Raw genomic sequence first — 20,337 nt, 5'->3', positions numbered from 1 at the left:
CCATAAGTTGGATTCGTCAAATGCCGTGCGAACCTCTTCAAATGTCGCTCGTATTCAATGAGAAACAAATATGTCAAGATAACGGCGGATGCATGCCTCCGTTACAATACACCGAACGGTAGAAAACTTTTATTCTCTAACACTTATGGTTCTGTATCGTAAATCAAGCAAACTATAACATATCATTACTTGTAGTGAGCCCTGTCTCGTAGGGACACCGAATTCAAGATGATCCCGCCTTGGCGAAGTTTTGCATCTGCCTCTGGAGACGTCAACACCCAAAGCGTCTATCGACTGTGAGCTCGACCGCTGTCTAAGGCAGTAAAACCACCGAAGCTGGCTATGGTTCAACGAACAATACTATTATGGTAACCAAATGTCAGTAAAATGACAATGGCAACCTAACCTAATGGCAAGCAATGGAATCATTGCTGCGGGCAGATCGGTCGCCCCCATCATTCAAACATCCACAGTCGAAGTCTGGAACGTAGTCTGACAACGGCATCACCGATATATATATATATATATATATATATATATATATATATATATATATCAAGGTCTGGCTGAAACTTGCCGGGCATTGTTTGCCTGGGGTATCGAATTACAGTCGCCGTACTTCGCTTGAGTCCATGCCTCAAAATTATGGGCCGCGACCGATTCAGGATCATTGGAATAATGTGCATATGCCTGCCGTATCATATGCTCACATATTTTTGACTTTGATAGACAAAGGTTATAGCTATGAATCGTAGGTAAACTGAGACTTTCAATATAATATATATTTTCAACACTGCAGGATATATAATGATACCACATGGCATTCCATGTTTTATCGAATACAGGTTTTGCATATTTATTTCTCGACACACCATGATCAGACATGTGCCCGGAACCCCTGAACATGGCAGAATCCCGCACTAGGATCCCATAAACATGAAATCCTGAATCCACCCCTTGGATTCAGGCTCATTTCTGACCATAATAAATTTAATCTAGACGATTAACTCCAAGATGCAAGATTCCGGACATGACCACCTACTCCCACCACCACAATATCAGACGTGTTCTTGAATTCCACGTGTTGAATGATAGATCCATGCGAAACAATGCAATAAATGAGTTCGAAATCCGGATCCGTTTCTGTTGTCCTAATGCTTTGATATTTAACTTGTCATTGCCTGTTACGGTGTTCAATGCTCTATCGAGCACAAGTTTTTCACAATATTTTCGGCGCACCACGATCGGACGTGAGCCTGGAGCTCGAAGCAACCCCAGAAACCGATCCCAGGATTCGATCCCAGGATCTGATCTCATTATCCGATCACAGGATCCCATAAGTATTGATCCCTGCGGGATTCTCGATCCAACCAGCCTGACGAGAGTTCCATAGAACTGGATGCAATTTGCTGATTGTGGTGTTGAGCCATTATAAATAACTAAGAAAAATACTCAAAGTTCTGTTAAGAATATATGGGGAATATAGATTACAGCTGGACTATGGACCCATTAAAGGCCAAACACTTTGGTCTTCTTTTTTAAAGTGCAGCTGACAGCTAACCGTCTAAGAATTAGGAAAAGTATTTGGTGGTTGTCTAGAATGTATTTGGTGATTTTCCCCAAATGGATCTGGTAGCCCTCCTCCGTACATTTGGCTGTGAGACCTTGAACGCCTTCTGTGCATTGTTGATCTCTGGCTTGGTTTGCAGCTGGGTGGAGGGGGCGTGAATCTGGTCCGCCGTTTGTTATTTCGTCCGTTGTAGTAGGCGAAACTTGTTGTTATTGGTAGAAGAATAACAAATATGTCAATTGAGGCTCTCATTGAAGCAGCGGAGTACCTTGAGCGAAGAGAAAGAGGTTGGTATTTCGTCCTTTGTCTGAAGTCATTTTTGTCTCAAAGTGTCAACGATTGACTTATGTATGTACCAACCCCAGACCTTATGCTGCATGGCCAATCAAATCAGTTGGAAATTCATATGGTGCATGCATGGAAGTTCTGTGGTGGTTATGGGATGTATCCTGGCCCTGATACATGCCCAATAACAATGCTTCCTATTCAGTGCATATTTGTCATAGCCTTTGTAGGAAGGCCAACACAGTGCATTGCTGGACTGTGGTGGAGTATGCTTCATCCTGTGTTATATTATTTTATGGTCCTATTATGGAAGGTTGATCTTAAGTTGTTTCCTGGGTTTTGTCATGCAGTGCACGGTACAGCATTTTTTCATGAGGTCATTGATGACAGGCAAACACTGCCTTTGCCTAGCTCCTTACTGTTGAAAAGGTCTGATAACTTAAATTTATAATTCCAGAAGAAATCCTCATCACTCCTTTGGTCAAAATCACCCTATATGATACAGCAAGCCCAGTAATAATGCTTACTGGTGCTGATGGCTGGTATAAGTTTTGTGATGTGTGATGTGTGGTATAAGCGACAATTTTTATGATAGCTGCATCTTTTATGAGGCATGTCAGTATTGGCATGCTATTTTACAGACATTGAAGTAACCTCAAAGATTTGGAGATATTGACTTGTAGTCTAACTTTTCATGTCTAAACACTAAATCAGCATTACCAAAACCTGACATGTCAGGGCTATATGCTGCCTATTCATTTTTTGCAGGTTGCTTTGTTTAGCACTAGTTTAAGATACATGTAATTTTCTGGCCTTTTTTCCCTAAAACAAGACATGATGACACATATAATAATTTGTTTTATAGGCCCATAATTCAAGAAACACATTTACTACTGTTCCTAATAGGAATGTTAAGTTATTAAGTTATAGCAAGATTAAATTTGAATAAGGTCCTATGAATCACTGGAGGAAGTTAATGAGAATGTGAAACCAATGAAGTGAAATGTGTTTCCTCTGGTCAATGCATTATCAGGTTGAAGCCTCAACAAAAAATATGTACACCAGGACAAATTCCTTGTTCCCCTCCCCCTTATACCATTGTGTTGCCATTTTAGTTGAGTGCCAGAATGCCTGTCATGGCCTGTCTTTAAGATTGCTTTATTCTTCCAGAAGCGGAACATGGATATGCATCTACTGTGCCTCTTCAAATCGACACATCTAGGCTGTTGAACAAGAGACATCTCAAAACTCGGAGGGGTCTAGGCAGCAGGTGAAGTATAACTCCTAAGATAGCATTGCAAGTATTTTTTGTTTAGCCAGCTTTTTCTTGAGGAGGATTTAGATTAGGTTGCCGTTCTAACTTTTTAATCACAGCTTCAGAGTATACAGACATTTTCTATCTTTTAATTATAATTTGCTAGTAACAGCTCAAAATATGACCAGGACACTTTGTATTGACATTTACCATAGATGGGTTCAAAATGGCATCACTTAGGCAACCAACAAGTCATATGAAGCTCTGGTGTTTTTTTTTTCAAACACCAGATCATGGCAGGGAACATCTCCATGTCACAAGGAGACTAACTTTCACAATTTGGGCTCCCAATTTTATTATGGCTAGTTTGTTTCCAAGAAAAAATGAAAAGAAACTTAGGCAGGACTTCATATTGATATGTCAGAGTTGGTGTCCTGATCTCTCTTAAGGTCAGCCTGGGTCCCATGTCCCAGTTAGCACCAAACTGATGTGACTCAATCATGGGTGGTTATTGCCCACATTGCGCTGTTAAAATGAAACTTCTTGTAGTAAGACATGTTCCAAAGTTTCCTTTGTGTGGTTTTTCATGACAAAGAGAAGTAACATTAAAAAGTGGTGCTTTATCGTGCTGATGAGCCAACATTTATGTCACAACCTGATTAAAGAGTACCTTATGCCTAATGTCACCACAGTCATTCACATGAAATGTCCTTAGCATGTCAGGGATGTAAATGGCACACATGTTGCATCAACATGACCAGAGGCTATCAGCAATGGCAAATACACAAATTTTGACAGGTGATTGCTTTGGGAACCATGTTTGAAATGTTCTGCAGTCTGAATGCAGCCTACAAATGCATGAACTGGGTCAGTGTCTAACTTGTTCTTCTTTTCAGGTCAACCCACAATGAGCTGGAGAAAAATAGGTGAGTGGCATGCATCATGCTTTGAGACCAGACCCCAGATGTTTGTGACACTGACAACAGTACAGATAGTAACAAAACCAGACTGCTGTGAACAGCCCAATGGTATGATAGTGTCTGGCAGTTGTGACAGCTACTGTTGATGGGTCAGTGGTGTGACAGCATCTGGCGGTTGTGACAGCTACTGTTGACGGGTCGGTGGTGTGACACTGTCGGGCGGTTGTGACGGCCGTTGTTGACGGGCAGGTGGTGTGACAGTGTCCGGCAGTTGTGACGGCTGCTGTTGACAGGTCGATGGTGTGACAGCGTCCGGCGGTTGTGACGGCTCCTGTTGACGGGTCAGTGGTGTAACAGCGTCCGGCGGTTGTGACGGCTGCTGTTGACGAGTCGGTGGTGTGAGTGTCCGGCGGCTGTGACGGCTGCTGTTGACGAGTCGGTGGTGTGAGTGTCCGGCGGCTGTGACGGCTGCTGCGGGGGCCGGCGGTGCGCCTGGTCGATCTCGTCTGCGCCTCCCCCCCCCCCCCCCCGTCCAGGTGACGGCGGACCGCGGCGACGGCTCCGTCGGCCTGACGCCGCGCTCCTTTGTTGACGGAGCGGCCGCCTCCGCCGCCGCTATTGATCGGCACCACATGGCCAGTCAGCTGACTGGAGGCGGTCGGCCGGCCGACCGGGCCCGCCTCTTTGTTTTCGGCCGGGCCCGACCGGCAACGCATGCGCCCCGCCCTCCGCCGCCTCGGCACGCACGTGCTCCCGCTGGCGAGTCGCGAAGGCTCGGCGGCACGGCGGGATGGGTCTGATAACGGCGGGCTGTTGTTCTTGCAACGAGAAGTGGAGCGTTGCTGTTGTGGGCGCTGAATAACCTTGACGGCGGGCCGGAAAAACTACGTATCTGCAATTTTTTGCCAGTTGATAGTTGCTTCGAGGGATGCCCTTTGCATTGCTTCCCTTTCGACCACCAGACCCTAGCCCATAATGGATACCACACTAGCTGACGAATGTTTGTGGCAACGCCTGCAGCGTGAGACGTTTTCCTAGAACCACGTGAAAAACAAACAGCTGACCTTGGCGATTGCCAAACGAAAGAGTACCATTTCTCCATTGTGCCTAGGTTCACGTCTGCTCCGCATTACTGTCTGGCTGCTTGTGCGTCTCACAATGGGCGGATCGGTGTGTTGCTAAACATATGCCGCCGTTGACGTCGGGAATGAACCTTCCACGAGCCCTGCGTCCGGTATCGTGTTTTTGTCCCACACCGAATGTCACATTCAGGCCTTAGGCCTTGCTGCAATCCTGTGCAGTAAGGCCTTGACACATTTTGAGAGTATGACAACGATGGGCTACGGATCTTAGGAGACTGGACCACACTTTGACCCTGCAGACACCAGCGACAGAGGCCGCTGCCCGGGTGCCAGTTTTCACGAGCGTAGTGCTGTCCGCCGCGTGTGCGGACTCCAGGGGCGCTGTTCTGTGCCCGGTTCAGCATTAACAAACGTATCGCCAGCTGGCCGCGTTCTTCGGTCCTTCCTTCCTTTAGCACACGCAGGCGGACATGAATGGAACCTCACGTGTCGGAGGGCTGTGCCGTCTCAATATTGAGCCTCCCCCGTGACACGTACCTAAACCCCGATGCCAAAAGCGTTGGAAAATCGATAGCAGAAATCCTAGAGCTTTCTGCCCATGTAATACGAGTTTCGTCCCCATTACCCTCCCCAGAGCGCTTCTTAGGAAGTTCCGCTCCCGCGTCAGGAGACGCGGAGTCACAAGAGACGCTCAGCTGACCGAGGCTGAAAACATTCATCTTCAGAAACACATGTCAGCGTTCCGACTTCTATTTACCCCACTGCCCGGGCTCCCTCACTTTCAGTATCACTACTAACGCTAGTTTGAAGGCATCCGGATCGCAAAAATCTAGTTTGTGCTGTATTTCGGAGGTCGCCAATGACTTTCGTCATATCTTTAGCGCAGAATGACCCACATATCTGTGAGACAGGTGTTTTCTATTTTTGAAACAATGTCGGAAACTACGGACGTCTACCGCAGCCGGTATGACTGCCACCACAACACCAGCCAATACAGCTCAGTAGCGCTACCGGAGCCATGCTTGGTCACGGGCACGGCACTGGCATTAGTGAGAGGAGGTTATGACCAGGCTTGAAGGATTTCATTGGCTAATTTTTGAACCTTTACTCAATAGTACCAACGCTAGAGCATCCGGAATTCCCACAGCTTCAACCAAGCCGTATAGAAGGCGCTCACAACAACAGAGTGGTTTACACCCACTCCCGCCCACGTGGGAGTGACACGGCGGCGGCTCTCACCCGACTCTCGGGTGAACAAACTGGCAGATAATTGGTGGCTATGAATGTCTGATAATTGTGCTGCCCGCGAGCCCATGCGCCCTGACGTGACTGAGGTCAGGGCGGACGGCCTCCCAAAATCATCGCGCGTGGAGAGGCTTCAAACAGGCACGTAGGTCAGAGCCCTGTGTTTCGCTTGAGATTGGCAGAGCGTTGGGCGGGTGTAACTGAGTGACGTCATCTCCGGGCCGCCAGCTGTGTTTCGTGACTGGCTGTCGATGTCGCTCGGCACACTGGAAAGCTCAAACGGGCTGACGCATGTCCGGACTCAGTAGCCGTCCGGTCTCTCGGTCCGTCTCGGAGGCCAGTGTCTGCTGTCCCTGCGCGGTCATGGACACAGAGTAGCAGGCGGCGCACGACTCCACGATCGGAAATCACGCTGCCCGGCACCAGACACGCGCGTGCCCCGTACATCTCCTCTCTGGGCGTCGGTGTGTGAGGTCATGCACCGGTTCGCGAGGTCATGTGTGCCCATGCGGCCTCGCGCCCACCGGCCGTGCGGTTTGCGGCCGTGAGCGGCAGACGCTGCCTGACCGGCTAATGACAGGCTGGCCCCCAGTTCAGTGACACGGCCGGCGGGCGGCTGGGACCGGCCGGGCTCATCGCGGCATGCCCGCCGGCTCGGCTCCATCCGCCCGCGGAGCCGCGCCGCTGCCGCCGCTGCTGCAGCGGCGGCGCCCGCGCCCGCGGCCCACATTCGGGCGCGCACCGCTGCCAGCCGGCTTATCGCGGCGGCCCGTGTCAGCGGTGGCGCGCGTGCTGACCCCGTGGCCCGCCGCATGCGGCGGGCCGTGCCGCCGAGGGCCCGCTGCCAGCCGGCCGCGGTCGGAGCGGCGCGGCGGCGACAGCGCTGGCCGCCCGGCGGCAGCTGGGCTGGCTGCCGGCCGCCCGAGGCCGGGCTGTCGGCGCCCTGCCGGACCGGAGGTTGACGCTTCACGGTAGATGGCGCACCGAGAGGAGCCGGGTGCACGGCCCACACCAACGCGCGGGTCCAACGCCAGCTCCAGTCCAGTCCAGTCCAGTCCAGTCCTAGCCTCAGGTTCTGCGAGAGCGTGGATGTAGATCGAGGACGAGGGTGGCGGGGCGACGGCGTACAGCCGTCGTGAGCTGACGCTGTCGCAGTCGCTGATGGACGGCGGGCCCTTCACGCGGCGGGTCGTCGGGTCAGGGGCCGGCGCCGACCGGCCGGCGGTGTGTGTCGTGTGAGGCCCACCTCGCCCGCCCCGACCGGCTCAGGCACACCTGGGCTGAGCCACCGACGCCATCACGTTGTAATGGACTGCACGCTGATGGTGACGCGGCGACGCCGGCGACAATGGCCGAGCACGCCCGCTGCGTCGCCGCGTGGGCGCGTTGGCGCCAAACCGGTTGCGTCTCCCGTCGCTAGCGCGTGCTCGGCCGGCACACATTGTCCCGTTAGCGGCTCGCGTGGCCCGGGTGACGGCGTGCGCGCGCCATTGCCGTAGCCGCCCAGAGCGACCCGTTGCGGTGAAGTCCGGTCGGGGCCGGCGCCAGCTGCAGGCCGTTGCTCCCGCGTACTGCGCAGCGACGCTGGCGTGCCGGCCGGCCCCGCGACGCGCCACGTCACGCCGACCTGACCCGCGCGTCGATCGCCGTCGCGCGACGCGATCGCGGGCCGTGTGCCAACCTGGTGTTTGTCGGCCGATTGCGAAAGCGGCTCATCCGCGGGGTAATTGCCGGGCGGCGGCGCTGCAGGCGGCGGCACGAAACGCGCCGCCTGTCGCATAAACACCGCCTGCCGGCGCAGGTGTCGGTGCAGGGACAGCTGGTGCAGGAGTCTGTACACACACGGTCGTGGCGGCGAAGTCGGCCGGTGCGGGACGGGCTGAGCCGGACTGGGCGGCCGCGGCCAGCCGTCGTCCGGCGGGACGGGCTCGGCTCGGCAGAGGCCCGGCAGGACCAGTGCCGTCCGTAGCGTCTGGGGACGGGACGGCTCGGCTCGGCAGAGGCCCGGCAGGACCAGTGGCCGTCCGTAGCGTCTGGGGAGCGGGACGGCTCGGCTCGGCAGAGGCCCGGCAGGACCAGTGCCGTCCGTAGCGTCTGGGGACGGGACGGCTCTGCTCGTCAGAGGCCCGGCTGGACCAGGGCCGTTTCCGCCCCCTGGGGACGGGCCAGCTCGGCTCGGCACAGGCCTGGCTGGACCAGGGCCGTCTCTGCCCCTTGGGGACGGACCAGCTCGGCTCGGCAGAGGCCCGGATGGACCAGGGCCGTCTCTGCCCCTTGGGGACGGGCCGGCTCGGCTCGGCAGAGGCCCGGCTGGACCAGGGCCGTCTCTGCCCCTTGGGGACGGGCCAGCTCGGCTCGGCAGGCCCTGGACCAGGGCCGTCTCTGCCCCTTGGGGACGGGCCGGCTCGGCTCGGCAGAGGCCCGGCTGGACCAGGGCCGTCTCTGCCCCTTGGGGACGGGCCAGCTCGGCTCGGCAGAGGCCCGGCTGGACCAGGGCCGTCTCCGCCGCCTGGGGCGGGTCGGCCGCGGCGCGGCGCGTCGCGCTCGGCCGGTCGGTCGGTGTCAATTGGCGGCGGTGCAGGGCGCGGTGAGCGGGGCGGCCAGCTGGCAGTCGCGCCGAGCCTGCACGGCGAAGGTCACGGTCGCGGCCGCCGTCCCTCCACCGCGCTCGTGACAGCCACCGGCGGGCGACGACCGGCGCTGACGCAGATGGCAACGCTGTAAATCTGTTGTCAGGTCGCGGTCGTCGCCGTCGTATCGGGTCGCCGTCATTCGCGATCAGACTGCCCCCGCCTTGCTTGCCTTCGATTGGTGTGGTGTTGGCGAGATCTCTTCTAGCGTGGAATGGGTCACCCCATGCGTCGGACATTCTCCTCAACGGAACCTGGCTGGGAGGTGCCTCCGCGAACGGCCGCAACAGGCTCTGGATCGCGTGTTGCAAATCGCACGACAGAATTACCCTGCTTTTGCAACATTATGGTGCTGAATTGTGAATTGCCCCAATAGAAGCTGCCTGAACGGACGCGTATCCAGACGCTGGCCAGTTCCGACCCCGGAGCGGCCCCCGTTTGGATTGGATCATGCCAAGTGGCCATTACGGGCGGCCGTGGGGCCGGCCGGCGTGTTGTGCAGCGGCGGCGGTCGGAGGTGACCGACCTCGCTCTCGGCGGCGGCGGCCCGCTGCCGGCTGCTGCACGCACCACTCTCAGCCGGGCTGCGTCAGTCGTAATTTCCCACAATCCGGTCTGATGGACGCGGCAGGAGGGAGAGCGGCCGAGCCGGGCGCCCATTGTCTCCGAGCGGGAGACGATCCGGCCGAGTGCGGTTGCAATGACGGTCCGTTTTCCTTGTCGTGCGATGGACGATGCGTCAGCCGACGGGACCGATCGCGTCGGAGCGGTCGTAAACCGAACTGTTGACCGCCAGCTCGTGACTCGCCGCGCCGCGATCCCCAGCTATCGCGGCTGCTTGATACGAGGCGTGCGTCAGTAATCATGCGGGCCCGTGGCGGCTTTGTTGGCGCCCGCGCCGTCCTGTTTGTTCCCGGATTATGAGCTGAATCGTCATGCGGCGGCCGATGTGACAAGCCGCAGGCATGACTGATCACGTGGTGTTTGTTATGGGATTTGTATCGTAAAGGAGGCTGGCAAGAGTTGCTAATAGCGTCATGTCCCCTTCACAAATAGTGATAATAATACCCCAGAAGTGTGCATTTGAGACGAAATACGCGGCTACGGAGCTGATGGCGTGCCGTTCCCCACTGCGTTAGTGCGTCACAACGCGGACTGGTGCTGAGATGTGTAATGTGTACATGTGCATACATGGGAGAAAAGTTCATGGGCAAACGAGTGCAAAAACAGGGAAGCAACGCGGTTGTGAGCGTCCAGGAAGCGACCTGGCGTCAGCCACACCGTATATGGTTGGACCTAGCGGGCCAATAGTCTTTTGTGCTGGTGTACTCTGTAATTAGCGTTTGTAAAGTCGGCTTTGTTGATTGGCTTGTGGTGAACACGTTAGCCTCTACCTGCAGCGAATAACAGGATGCCCGGCGTTGTGTGTAGTGCTGACCAGGGGAAGCTCGCATTCTGTACAGTCAGCCAACATCCAGAGGTATGCTGACGGGAGCATTGTGGAGCCCGGCAGGGTCGGCTAACGAGCGGCGATATCAGCTGACACGGCCGCGACCCGAGCAGGCCTGGCCGGCTGATCGTGTGAGGGACGTCACAGGCCAGTGACCGGCGGGCCTGTGGCCCAGCTGGGCGTGCGGAGGACATGGACAGATCCGTGACGTCATAGACGTGTGACGTCAGCAGGACTGTTGCTCGCTCGCCGCCGGGCGGCGTGTTTTGTGCGCGAGGCCATTAGGGCGGGTCTGTCAGGTGATTTATCGGCGATAAACTCTGAACAACCGCAGTTGGATGGCGCCACAAAAACTGGGCGTCGGCCGCCGCTCGGACCACCGGGTCACGCCGCTCCTCTCGCTGGCCGGCCGTGTACCGGGCGAGAGAGGAAACACCCTGGTCACGCCGCTCTTCTCGCTGGCCGGCCGTGTACCGGGGGAGAGAGGAAACACCCTGGTCACGCCGCTCTTCTCGCTGGCCGGCCGTGTACCGGGCGAGAGAGGAAACACCCGGGTTCCGCCGCTCCTCTCGCTGGCCAGCCTCACGCGGCCGTGTACGGGTGAAGGAACGAACCGCCGGGCGGACTGAACTGACGCTCCAACGCAGACCGTGTGGAGAGGCCGTCGTAAAAGCAGTGACGGAGCGTAATGACGAAAAATAACTGCAGTGGGTTGTTGTTGAGATGATTTTTGACGCCGTAACCGGCATGCAGCAAACTTCCCAAGTCTGGTGTTGCCCAAATGACCACTTGTATGGGCATATAACCCATAATGACTTTTCGGGATGCATGGTTGGGAAATTCCGGAAGCGATGGTCTCACTTTCTGAAAAGCCCTAATTGCATCGTCAGGGCATGCGGTGGCACCTACAGTTCACGAGAACAGGCTTACCCCTGTGGAAATGCTCAGCTGTCGCGGGTTTGCGTCTCAGTTATGGCGAGGGGCCCCCGGGGCTGCACGTCGTGTACCGACCGGGGGTGGCCTCGCCTCAGCCCAGCGGTGTCAACAGCTGACTGGTGCCAGTCGGGCGTGAGCGGAGACGGCCGTTCCCGGGCACACCACACCGCACCGCACTGCACCGCGGTCAGGTCAGTACGCCACTGCCATCCGATCAGCACGCCACCGCCGGCCGTGTCACGCCGCACGCGCCCCACGCACCAGCGATGCCTGCAGGGCGGGCCATGTCGCTTCTCGTGGCCACACCGCCTGTTGCGGGGTGCAGACCACGAGGGCTGAGACACAGAGCAGTATCCGTGACAGTTTCTGCTGTGTGACCCAGACACAGAGTAGCGTGTCTTGGCGTGCAGTGTACGTATACCAGGACGCCGCTGTAGCGAACTCCGTTGGGAGAGGTGCACCTCATCCCAAATACAGTGAGCGCACCCGGAGAGTTCGGCCTTCCGCACCCGGAGAGTTCGGCCTTCCGCATCGGCCGCGGGCGGCCTCGCGACACGGCGTGGTCTGGTGTGCTGTCCCGGGCCGGGGCCGGGCCGGGTGCCCTCAGCCGCCGCCGGGGCCGGGGCCGGGGCCGGGCCGTGCCCTCAGCCGCCGCCGGGGCCGGGGCCGGGGCCGGGCCGGGTGCCCTCAGCCCCGCCGGGGCCGGGGCCGGTCCGGGTGCCCTCAGCCGCCGCCGGGGCCGGGGCCGGGCCGGCCGGCCCTCAGCCGCCGCCGGGGCCGGGCCGGGTGGGTGCCCTCAGCCGCCGCCGGGGCCGGGGCCGGCCGGGTGCCCTCAGCCGCCGCCGGGGCCGGGCCGGGCCGGGTGCCCTCAGCCGCCGCCGGGGCCGGGCCGGGCCGGGTGCCCTTACCGCCGCCGGGCCGCGTCACTGAGCGCTGATACCGCGACTGACGCGGCCGGACCGCGACAACCCGGTCGAGGATCATCAAACGGCGGCTGGCCGTAGACAAAGGCGGCCGGGCGGGACATGAATCACCTGACGAGGGTGGTGTCGAAGCGGCGAAGAGCGCACCGCCCTTCGACCGCGCCGGCGCGGACGCGCACTGATCGGTGACGCGTTCGCTGCGAGTTGCTATGCTGGGACATAGTGTTGCTAATTAGCGCCCGGTCTATTTCGTGTTCGGCGTTGCCAGGTGCGGTGGAGTGATGGAAAGCCGCCGGGCAGAGGACGAATCTAGTGCCAACCGTTTTCGTTTTTCATGGCTTTGTTTTGCCCTCTGCCGACCCAGAGCTCGAAGCAGCACTAAAAACGGTTCGTTCCCGCCACGGTCCAGCGAAAATAACCACCTGCCCATATAGTGTGACGCACACGGTCTGCAGCAAAAAACGAGGTCGTCGGCGGGAGTTGGCGTCGGTTGCCGGCGGCGCCGACGTGTTCGGTCGTTCGTCGACGGATGCCGCGCCGAGCCGCGGAGAAGGGGGGAAGCAGTCAGCACGAGCTTCGCGTTGGTCATGAGCGGACGGCGAGGCTCGCTGTGACCCGGTCATGTCCTGACCCCGGGGACAGCACCGACGGCCGGCTCGGCCGGGACGTGCCGACTCCGACCGGGCCTGCGCCGGCATGGTGCCGGCCCGGCAGCGGTGCCATGGCCATACCACGCCGTGTCCGTTGCATCGCTGCGTCTGGCCAGTGCTTATTTGATCCGCGTGCCCTTGCTGATCGAACGGGTTGCATGCATGACCTCTGGGGGCGGGGTTCGTGGTAAGTAGAGCTGGTTACGTGTACCTTGGACCCACCGCCGAGGCAGCGCGGTTCTGCCGGGGCGTGTAGTGACGCGTGCGGCGTTTTTAGCCAGACAGGCCCGCGGAGCGTCGGGCCGCCCAGTGTCCAACGCGAGCGGATTGCAGAGGCCGCCGCGCCGCGCCGACCCCGGTCCGGCGGCGGCAGCAGTGGCGGCGCCCGCAGCAGCCCTGCGGCGGCCTCCCCAGCGCCGGCCCGGCGCCCCACCCGGCCGCCGCCTCTGCCCATCCATCACCGCTCAAGCGCTATTAGTTACTGGACGCGCGATCCATCACGGGCGGGCGGCGCTTTCCATTGGCTGATCGTAATAATAGGATTGCGGCGGCCACTCTGCGGGCTGCGATGAGTTGCTGCTCGCGGAGCGGGCGCTCTGCACGGGGGCGGTCCGACCCCGGCAGCCTGGGCCGACACCAGCGCCGCGCGGCTGACCCCCCCCCCCCCTTCCCCACCCGAGAGGCATCTCGCGGATTTCGTCGGGCTCGGGGCTCTGGTGCGCGAACGGCGTCGGCGAGAGCTGGAATTTGTGCGCGGCGATTTGGCGTGGAGGCGGTTTTTGTGTCATTCATGTGGTCGCGGCTATGGTGGCGTGTTGTGAGATTTGAATAAGGAGCTGATTGCTTTGCCGCGCCAGTGACAGCTTTCAACCGTTGGTTTAACGTAGGGTTTAAAGGCGAGTTAATCAATCAGCTGCTCCAAACTGGTTTGTGTGGTCTGTGCGGTCTTCCGACTCAGTACCGTGCACGAGCGAAAGTACCTGCTTTACCAGGGAAGCCGTATGCGTGGGATGACCGGTGTTTTTGTGCGTGCTCATGGTTGGTCCCGTTTGCGTTTTGCGTGGAATGTTTGCGTCGTATGCGCGTAATGTGATCCCAGTCACGTTAAGACTTAATCGAATCGGCAGCGTGACTTTGCCGCGCAGTCCCACCACGCCGTGTCAAACCGTACACAGCTGGCACACGTCGGCGAGCCCCGGCGGGCCGTCGTGGCCCCGGGCGGTCGCGCGCGGCGCGTTCCCGCGCACCGGCACCGGCTCCTGAGGTCGGCCGGTCTCTGTGCTCTCCGGCAGGCGAGCGCACCTGCGGCGGTGCCTGGAGCGGCTGCGGGACCAGGTACCGCCCGGCCCCGACGCCAGCCGCCACACCACGCTTGGCCTGCTCACGCGCGCCAGGGACTACATCCGGGTACGTCGGCGCCGCCGCCCGCTCAGCCTCGCCCGACGCCGGGCTCGGCGAGGGGCCCGCCGCCGCAGGGCAGTGGCTGGGATGGCCGCCTCTGGGCCGGTCCACTGCCGCTGACGGACCCACAGCTGTAGCTGTGTCTCTGAACTGGACCTCTTTTTTCAGATCACTGCTTTGTCCCAGACCCATGTCTCTTTACTCTGTACTGGACCATTGTCTCTGTACCGGCCGTCTGGCGCTTTACGGACCTCCTCTCTGTACCAGACTTATGTCTCATTACATACCCCCTGTTGCTGTACCGGACCTCTTTCTCCTTGCAAACCCGTCTCTGCACCAGACTTCTGTTTCTGTACCAGGCCCCTGCCTCTGTACCAGGTCCCTGTCTCTGTACCAGTCCCTCGTCTCCGTACCAGGCTCTTGTCCCTGTACCATACCCCCGTCTCCGTACCGGACACCTGTCTCTGTACCAGACCCCTGGCTCTTCACGGGCCCCTCCCTGTGCCTGGCCAATGTCCGCGAATCCCGGCCTCTGTACCAGGCCCCTGTCACTGTACCAGGACCTTGTCTCTGTGCCAGGCCCCTGTCTCTGTACTAGGCCCCTGTCTCTGTATCAGGCCCTTGTTTCTGTACCAGGACCTTGTCTCTGTACGGGCCCCTATCTCTGCACCAGAACCATGTGTATTCGGATTCTAGCGTAGTCTACCGGCGCCGTCGACCGACCGTACCGGCCAGCTGGCGTTGATCTGGAGGGCAAACAGTGGGCGACAAACACGACACTGGGATTGGGCTGGCGTCGCCCCCGGCTGGCCCCACTCTGTGGCGAGCCGGGTCCCACGCATCGGAGCGCCGACCTCACTCAGCGGCCGGAGCTAACTCGCTCGGCGGCGCGGTGACCGCGCTGTGCGATTGACACCGGTTGGCAGTCGGTCCGTCGCCGTCGCAGTCTCGCGGTGTGTGTGGGTTGGCCACCGGTCCGCGGTGCTGAGCTTCAGCTGACGGCCGTGTATGCATCCGGCAGTCCCTGGAGGACAAGGACCGGATGAACCACCGCTGCAAGCGGCAGCTGCGCCGGCAGCAGCGGCGGCTGGCCAGCCAGCTGCTGGACCGGCGGCGGCCGGTCGAGCCGCCGCGCCAACCCAGCATCTCGTCTTCCGGCTACTCAGCCTCCGAGCTCTCCGAGTCGGCCGAGTCGCCCGACTCCGGTGAGTCAGCGGACGAGCTGCACCACCCTGATGAGTCATCCGGCGAGTCGTGCGACTCCGGTATGTCCGCCGTCGTGTGGCGCCGCGTGTGTTTAGAGTAGCTGCCGAGTCGTGCCGGTGTTGTTTGTGGCGTCTCTGGCTGCGGGTGATGTGGATGTGGATGGTACTTTGCGGTCGGTACGTCTGTTTCGGTGGACCTGCCTCATCAGGTAGGCCGGTTTTAGACGGTGCCAGGGTACGTGGCTTGTTCCCCTGCAAACGACGGACGCTGAGCACCGCATAGCCACGCAGCGGGCGCGCGGCCCTCAAACCCAGGTCGTCGTGAAGACTGACAGCTGTGGCTGAGGGCACGCGGTCTGTCGCGTCACGTGACCTCTGCCAGACGGGCTGGAGTTGACCTGAGCCGCCGACCTGCCGCAGACGGGCTGGAGGTCATCAACAGCGAAGCGGCCAGTGGGGCGGTCGGCGCCGCCCATATGACCTTCAACACGCTGGAGTTCCTCGGCATCGGTGGCATGCACGCACAGGCCAACTGTGAGCCAATGCAAGCCTAGGTGCGTGTTCACGTTCCGCTCTGGCTATGGACCTCCGTGCGGGGAAGGGCAATGCACTGGAGAGGCGGTGGAGGGGAGCTTTGAAATCCCTTTGTGGGTCAGATGACGTCTTCCCTGAATGTTATCTCGAATGCGGTGCTGTCATTGGCTGCATATGCCGCCCGTCGGGCCTTGGCACCCACTACCGAGCAGTGAGCTGCTGGCTGCGGTCCTGCCGTTGGCCCGCCTGACAGAGCTGGGGCCGCCAGCGCCGGTCCCTCCGCAGCCCGCGCGGCTGGGCCGGGCGGCACCGCCGCCGTCCGCGGCGTGGCCACCCGCCTCGAACCGGCGTGGAAGCTGGAGTCGCGTCTGCACACGTGGTGCAGCCAAGCATGGCGCCTAAGCCGCCGGCCTCCGCCAGACCGAGCGGCGGTGGCGCCATCTCTCCGACAGCCATCTAACCGCTGTCTCCGTCCGTCTCCGCAGCTGCGGTCGGTCGTCACGCCCGCTGTGCAGTCAGCGGAGGCGGCCGCGCCGTCCGGTCCAGTAGCGCAAGACTTCACGCAGGCCCCCGCCTGGGGCCCGCCGCTGGCGCGCGAGAAACGAACGTCTGTCTTCGGTAGGGATAACCAGTACAAAACTTGTCATTGCTGTAGAGCCGGTCTCGGGCCCCGTGCCGGCTTCGTTTGTCGACCGTACCCGGACAGTGCCCGGAGCCGTCGAAGGAATGTCCAGTGATCAGCGTCTGTCCGCTCCGTTTACCCAAAGGCCAGTCAGTTTACCGAGGGGTCCGTGCCGTTATGAGGGCGCCGCCCCGACCGCTGTGGGAAGCTATTTCCGACGCCCGCCTTCGCCGTTGATTGGTCGGCGAGGCGCAGCAACAGGCTGATGGTTGCGTGCTGGTGTATAGCTTTATTTATTAGCATAAAATGCGCGACCTCCCCTATCGGCTTGGTTTTAGTGATACGGCCAGTGACATGAACAGTGGACGCAAGCGTCCTTCAGACGAAGTCTGTTTTACCTGCGGCGGAACATGTGTAGCACATCCGCGCCGCCGCAAATTATTAATTAATCCTTGCTTTGTTCCGAATGTCCGCGAATAAATCCCGTTTGTATCGGCTGTTTGCGAGCGGCGTGCGGCGCCGCCACCGGGCGCCCAACACCGCGCTGCCCATCCGGGGTCTGCACGCACACCACCTCAGAACGCCGCGAAGTCGGGCGGGCGCGGCGGCTGGCGTCCGGTCGGCGGGCGCGCGGGCGCCCGTCAGTCGGCCGGCGCGATGGCGGCCCGTACCTGCGGGAACAGGTGGCTAGCGTCCGGTCGGCGAGCGGGCGCGCGTCCGTCAGTCGGCCGGCGCGATGGCGGCCCGTACCTGCGGGAACAGGTGGCCGAGCGTGGCCATGTTGTTCTGCAGCACGAGCAGCAGGCGGGCCGTGAAGCGCGCCTCCAGCGGCGGGAACGAGCGGCTCGCCACGCCGGCCGCGTCGTGCGTGAAGGCCGCCGGCGACGGCACCGTCTCGCGCATGTACGCCCAGACGTCTGTCAGCAGCAGGTACACCTGGCGGCGGCCCAGGGAGGCACGCGTCAGAGGTGGCAGTACGCGTCAGAGGGACTGGTGGAGGACGCGTCAGAGGAGACTGGTGGAGGTACGCGTCAGAGGAGGCCGGTGGAGGCGCGTCAGAGGAGACTGGTGGAGGGCACGTCAGAAGAGGCCGGTGGAGGACACATCAGACCGGGTCCCATCTCAATATCTACCACGAGGCTTATGGCTTCTATCATCAGGTCAACCCGTCGGAGGCTGATAAACCAGACTGTGGACCTAACCAGAAAAGGCTTCACCCATACACGATTAAAATGCCAATGAGTCCCGAGTGCGGGAAGACTGGCGAGCGATCGCGGACGTCATATCCACCTGCCATGACGTCACACCCCTCGCCGTGGGTTACGCCGGCCCCGTGTGACGTCAGACCCACCTCGTGCGAGGTCAGCGTGGCCAGCATCTCGGGGATGAGCGTGAGCGGCGGAGGCAGCAGCTGGCCCAGCGCCATCACGTGCAGCAGCCGCTCGGTCACGTCCAGCGGGCCGGCGCTGTTGCAGGCCTGCGTCTCCTGCAACCGGCCCACACCGGCCGTCTCAGCACCGCGCTGCTCCTCTCGCCGCAGAATCAGGTCACGTACATACACAGTCGTGACGTCACATGCACACAGTCGTGACGTCATACGCACACGTTCGTAACGCCACACGCACACGTTCGTGACGTCACGCGCACACCGTCGTGACGTCACTGCACACGTTAGTGACGTCGCAGCACGCGTTTACAAGTGAAGATGTCCGTGTCGGACTGGGACTGGTGCGGACGAATGGCGCAAACGTGTTGTACGAACATTTTGCATTACTTGTAGCGGTTTCAGTAACTATGAACGAAGTGGCTGACAGGGCGAGCAGAAGTCATCCAACGACAAATTAATCTGCCCGCTAGGACGACAATGTGAGCATGCTGGTGATAGCTTGCAGCTTGACCATATCGCCAGAAATGCAGGCTTACTTTGCAGGAGACCCCCGTTTACGTGACTAACCGTAGTGGAGGACCAATGTTGGATGAGCGTGGCGGCAAGCGCGCGCAGCAGCACGGAGCAGTAGCAGATGGCGGGCGGCCGGCGCGCCACCAGCTCCAGCAGGCACCAGCTGACCGGGTGGTGATCGAAGAAGCGGCGCATCTCCAGGTCCCGCTCCATGGTCACCTGGCGCGCGACCCGGCCACTCGTCAGAGGCGCCGCCCGCGGCGGACGGCCGGCCGTTGGAACACGTGCGGGACGCGGCTCATAATCAAGGGGGATGAACTCGACTCCCGCGCCGCCAGTCGGAGCCACATGCAAAAGGCCAGGCTACACTACGCGCCGCAGTATGTGGGGAACGAGTGGGTTTCGCGTTCACCGCTCAGAGGAAGGTAGGGGCATGGTGACGAACAGGGATGGAGACGACACGGGGCGGTAAGCCATCGTTAAGACAATGCAATTCATGCTCGGACATATAACTCAAGGCAGATGCCCAGCGGCTGCCTCCATCGACTTCAAACACGGTTTCACCACCCACAACCCAAGCCAGCAATGGCGCGCCGAGGAGAGTATGGGATGACCGGCGGTAACGTGCTGCTGCTGGCAGCCCTGCTACCGACTGCCACGCCAGTGATGCTGATATGTGGCCCGGGCCCGCGGCTCGGGGCGCCGGTGGTGTAGTGGTTCACTCGTCTGCGTTAACCACTGCGCGTCTGGGAAACCAGAGGTATGGGGTTTGGCACCCCGCGGTTCCCGCCCTTCCTGCCAGAGTGAGAGGTAGGCAACGCCAGATAGCCTCAGCAGCTGAGTGCGTCGTAAAGCCCCAATGACACACACAGGGACCGCGGCTCGCCCACCTTCATAAACTCCTCATCTGGCCAGGGAAGGCCGTTGAACATGACGTCAGGGGAGATGAACTCCACAAGCAGCAGCGCGAGCGTGCGCGCGCCGTCCTCGGGCGCGCGCGCCGCCGCCACACAGCGCGCCACCGTCTCCACCAGCAGCTCGCAGTTGAGCCGGGCGGCGGCCGGCGGCAGCAGGGCGGCAGCCGGCCCGGGCCGGCGCCCGGCGCCGATCACACCCGCGTGGAAGACCGTGGTGTGCGCCTGCGGCACGGTCACCAGCCGCGAGAGACGCCGGTTCTCCTGCAGCAGGGGGCGGGCGGCTGGCCCAGGCGCCGGCCGGCCGCCCGCCGCCCCCAAGTACGACGCCTGGTGCGGCTGCAGCGCCGCGTGCAGCAACGCACGCAGCACGGCCGGCAGGCAGACGGGCTGCGCCGCCAGCCGCGCCAGCAGCTGCTGCGCCAGCCGCGCGCGTCGCAGCATCACCGCCGGCCGGTCGCCGCGACGCATGCAGTAAAAGAGATAGCCGACCACGCTGTCGGCCAGCGCCAGCTGCCGGCTGCCGGCCAGCGAATCGGGCAGCTCCAGCAGCGCCAGCGCCTCGACGGCGGCGTCGGCGGTGCGCAGCTCGGTCATCCGCTCGGCCAGCAGCGGCGCGCAGGCGGCGACGGCTTGCGACAGCGGCGTCTGCAGGCCGGCGGCGGCGGCCGGCGGCCGGCGTCGCTCCCAGCGCAGCAGCCGCACCACCGAGCGCAGCACCTGCTCGGGCGCCGCGCTCTCGGCGGACGCGTGCCGGATCGCCTCCTCCAGCACCGACGCGAAGTTGCTCTCGAGCGCGCGCAGCAGGCGCAGCA

General features: G+C 60.5%; 1 protein-coding gene across 1 annotated transcript; it reads right to left on the bottom strand.

The window, feature by feature from the left end:
* Positions 1-15,294: 15,294 nt before the first annotated feature.
* LOC119099461 (integrator complex subunit 5) lies at positions 15,295-19,602 on the bottom strand. The gene is made up of 5 exons (XM_037222614.1): positions 19,499-19,602; positions 18,663-18,827; positions 18,060-18,194; positions 17,459-17,644; positions 15,295-15,371 (listed from the first exon to the last, which is right to left on the bottom strand). Exons 1-5 carry the CDS (start codon positions 19,538-19,540, stop codon positions 15,339-15,341), a joined length of 561 nt encoding a protein of 186 aa, XP_037078509.1. The 5' UTR covers positions 19,541-19,602; the 3' UTR covers positions 15,295-15,338.
* Between the last annotated feature and the right edge of the window lie 735 nt (positions 19,603-20,337).

This window comes from Pollicipes pollicipes, unplaced genomic scaffold, assembly GCF_011947565.3.
Source record: "Pollicipes pollicipes isolate AB1234 unplaced genomic scaffold, Ppol_2.1 Scaffold_4740;HRSCAF=5597_pilon_pilon_pilon, whole genome shotgun sequence".
Classification (NCBI taxonomy): domain Eukaryota; kingdom Metazoa; phylum Arthropoda; class Thecostraca; order Pollicipedomorpha; family Pollicipedidae; genus Pollicipes; species Pollicipes pollicipes.
This window is presented reverse-complemented; position numbering and strand designations above follow the sequence as displayed.

Excerpts from the sequence above, each read along its gene's own strand:
- LOC119099461 (XM_037222614.1), bottom strand. The coding sequence starts at position 19,540 with ATGTTCAACGGCCTTCCCTGGCCAGATGAGGAGTTTATGAAG. Across the intron at positions 18,828-19,498 it reads CAGATGAGGAGTTTATGAAG|GTGACCATGGAGCGGGACCT; the intron begins GTGGGCGAGCCG and ends GTCGCGCGCCAG. Across the intron at positions 17,645-18,059 it reads CCACGCTGACCTCGCACGAG|GTGTACCTGCTGCTGACAGA; the intron begins GTGGGTCTGACG and ends GGCCGCCGCCAG.